Raw genomic sequence first — 1,776 nt, 5'->3', positions numbered from 1 at the left:
GGGGGCAGTGGAGGCTGCGGACTGACACCTAGGAACACAAAAGATTTTTTTCCTGAGAAGACAAGCCCAAGATTCCCTAAGGCATTCCCTGGAAGGTTTAACCGGAAACGAATTCTGGCGCCTGGAAACTTTCCGAGGCTGGGGTGGCCCGGGATGGCTCCCTTTGGGCGAGGCTCCAGCTAAGGTTAAAGCCAGGCACCAGGCAGAGTCGGGGAGGCTGGAGATAAGGAAGAAGCTGTTCGGGCCCACCTCAAACCTGGTCACTCCCAAACTTCCCTTTGTCTGCCCCTAGTTTTCTCGCGTTCAGACCTACTAGGTCCCTGGGCTGAGCAACTCCTGGGATGAGCTTGGAAACGGGGGAGGGGTCAAAGCGGAGTGCCCGCCAAAAGCGAGTGCATGCCTCATTGCTGGGCCTGGGGTCCCCTGAGATCTGTCCACTAGGGCGGGAGTCGGATTCTATTCCTTGATCAGTCAGCAGCGCAGAGGCCGGTTTCCGCCTCCGAGCTGAGGCCCGAGAACGCGGCCTCCGTGGCGTCCAGCGGCCGCCGCGGGCCAGGCCGGAGCTTTGGTCGCCACCGCGGCCTAAAGCCCTTAGCCCCCGACCGCTGTGATTCTGGGAATTTCAATACCGCTGTGGGCTGCGCGCCCTAATCCCTCAAAACGGGAGCCTGGTTACTGCGATTCGGGTTTGATTTCGGAAAATTGCACCATAAAAGTGAACATCTCGCTTCCTCTCCCCACCCGAGGTGGTACGAGGACCCCTGCCTGAAGGAATCTGGCGGGTGAGAACCAGAGAGTGGAAGAAGGAGCAGTGAAAGGAAGGATCGCTAAGGACTGAAAGTGTCACTATGGAAACTTCTCGAAGCGCTCTCCCAAAGTTCCTGGGGCCACCTCTGGGCTCCTCTCCCACTGCACTCTGTGCTTAGGGCGCTGGCAAGCTCTGCCCACCAGTAGCCGCTCCCCAGGACCCCTGAAGCGTCCCCCCTGCAGCAGAGCCCGCCATTTCTAATGAGTTCATCATATCCGAAACCAGAAGCAGCGTCGCTGTCCGTAATTCCAGGGTTTGATTCCTCAAGATAGGGGCGACTTCGTCTCCTCTTGGAAGCCGCTTCCAAGTCATAAGCCTAATCAGAGGGCACTTTTCTAGCTCTTTCCCGACACCTACAGTGGCCGGGAGTCTAGTGTTGCGGGTTGGGAAAAGGCCCTGGCAGAGCTGAACCCCGCCTCTGTCCGGGACCAGGGTCGAACGTGACCCGGCCCGGTGCGGCGGCCCGGGCGAGGGGCAGAGGGCTGGGACGCGGGGAGGGGCCGGCCAGCTGACCCGGTATTACCTACCCCTGCTCCCGCCCCGTCCCAGGGCCTCTCGCTGTCCCTCCCAGCTCCAGCCCAAGAGGTGGGAAGGGACAGTGGTGCCCTGACTCCCGCCCCTACCCCGTCCCGCCCCGCGCACGCACAGTATCCGCGGGGGTGGGCGGCCTCCCCTGTAAGGCGCCCAGGCGATTGGCGACTTCGGAAGGAGACCAGAGGAAAAGTCGAATAAGAGGCCGCGACGTCAGACCAGAGGTTTGGGAAGGGGTGGGGGAGGGCGGGGACGGACACCCTGACACAGACACGGACGCACACACCCCCGTCCAGCACCCCAAGTGCCCACCACTCCAAGTCACCTCCGCACCAGACGCGGAGGCCCGGAAAGGGGTGGGGAGGGCTTCAGAGTAGAGAAAGGGGGTAAAAGAGATCAAAGCTAGAGAAGAAAGAGAGGAGAGATCCGAGAGGGGG

The 1,776-nt window shown here is 61.4% G+C and overlaps 1 protein-coding gene across 1 annotated transcript in view; it reads left to right on the top strand.

The window, feature by feature from the left end:
- IRX3 (iroquois homeobox 3) overlaps positions 1 to 1,776 on the top strand; it is a 5,988-nt gene that overhangs the window by 937 nt on the left and 3,275 nt on the right. The window contains exons 2-3 of the mRNA XM_004704888.2: positions 442 to 633; positions 1,380 to 1,393. Of these exons, the coding sequence (XP_004704945.1) occupies positions 442 to 633; positions 1,380 to 1,393 (206 nt within the window). The remainder of the gene's footprint in view (positions 1 to 441; positions 634 to 1,379; positions 1,394 to 1,776) is intronic.

Source organism: Echinops telfairi, unplaced genomic scaffold (genome assembly GCF_000313985.2).
Source record: "Echinops telfairi isolate 266 unplaced genomic scaffold, ASM31398v2 ScPeMD7_2291;HRSCAF=2852, whole genome shotgun sequence".
Lineage (NCBI taxonomy): Eukaryota > Metazoa > Chordata > Mammalia > Afrosoricida > Tenrecidae > Echinops > Echinops telfairi.
The sequence above is the reverse complement of the archived record's forward strand: the minus strand, read 5'-3'. Positions and strand labels throughout refer to the sequence as shown.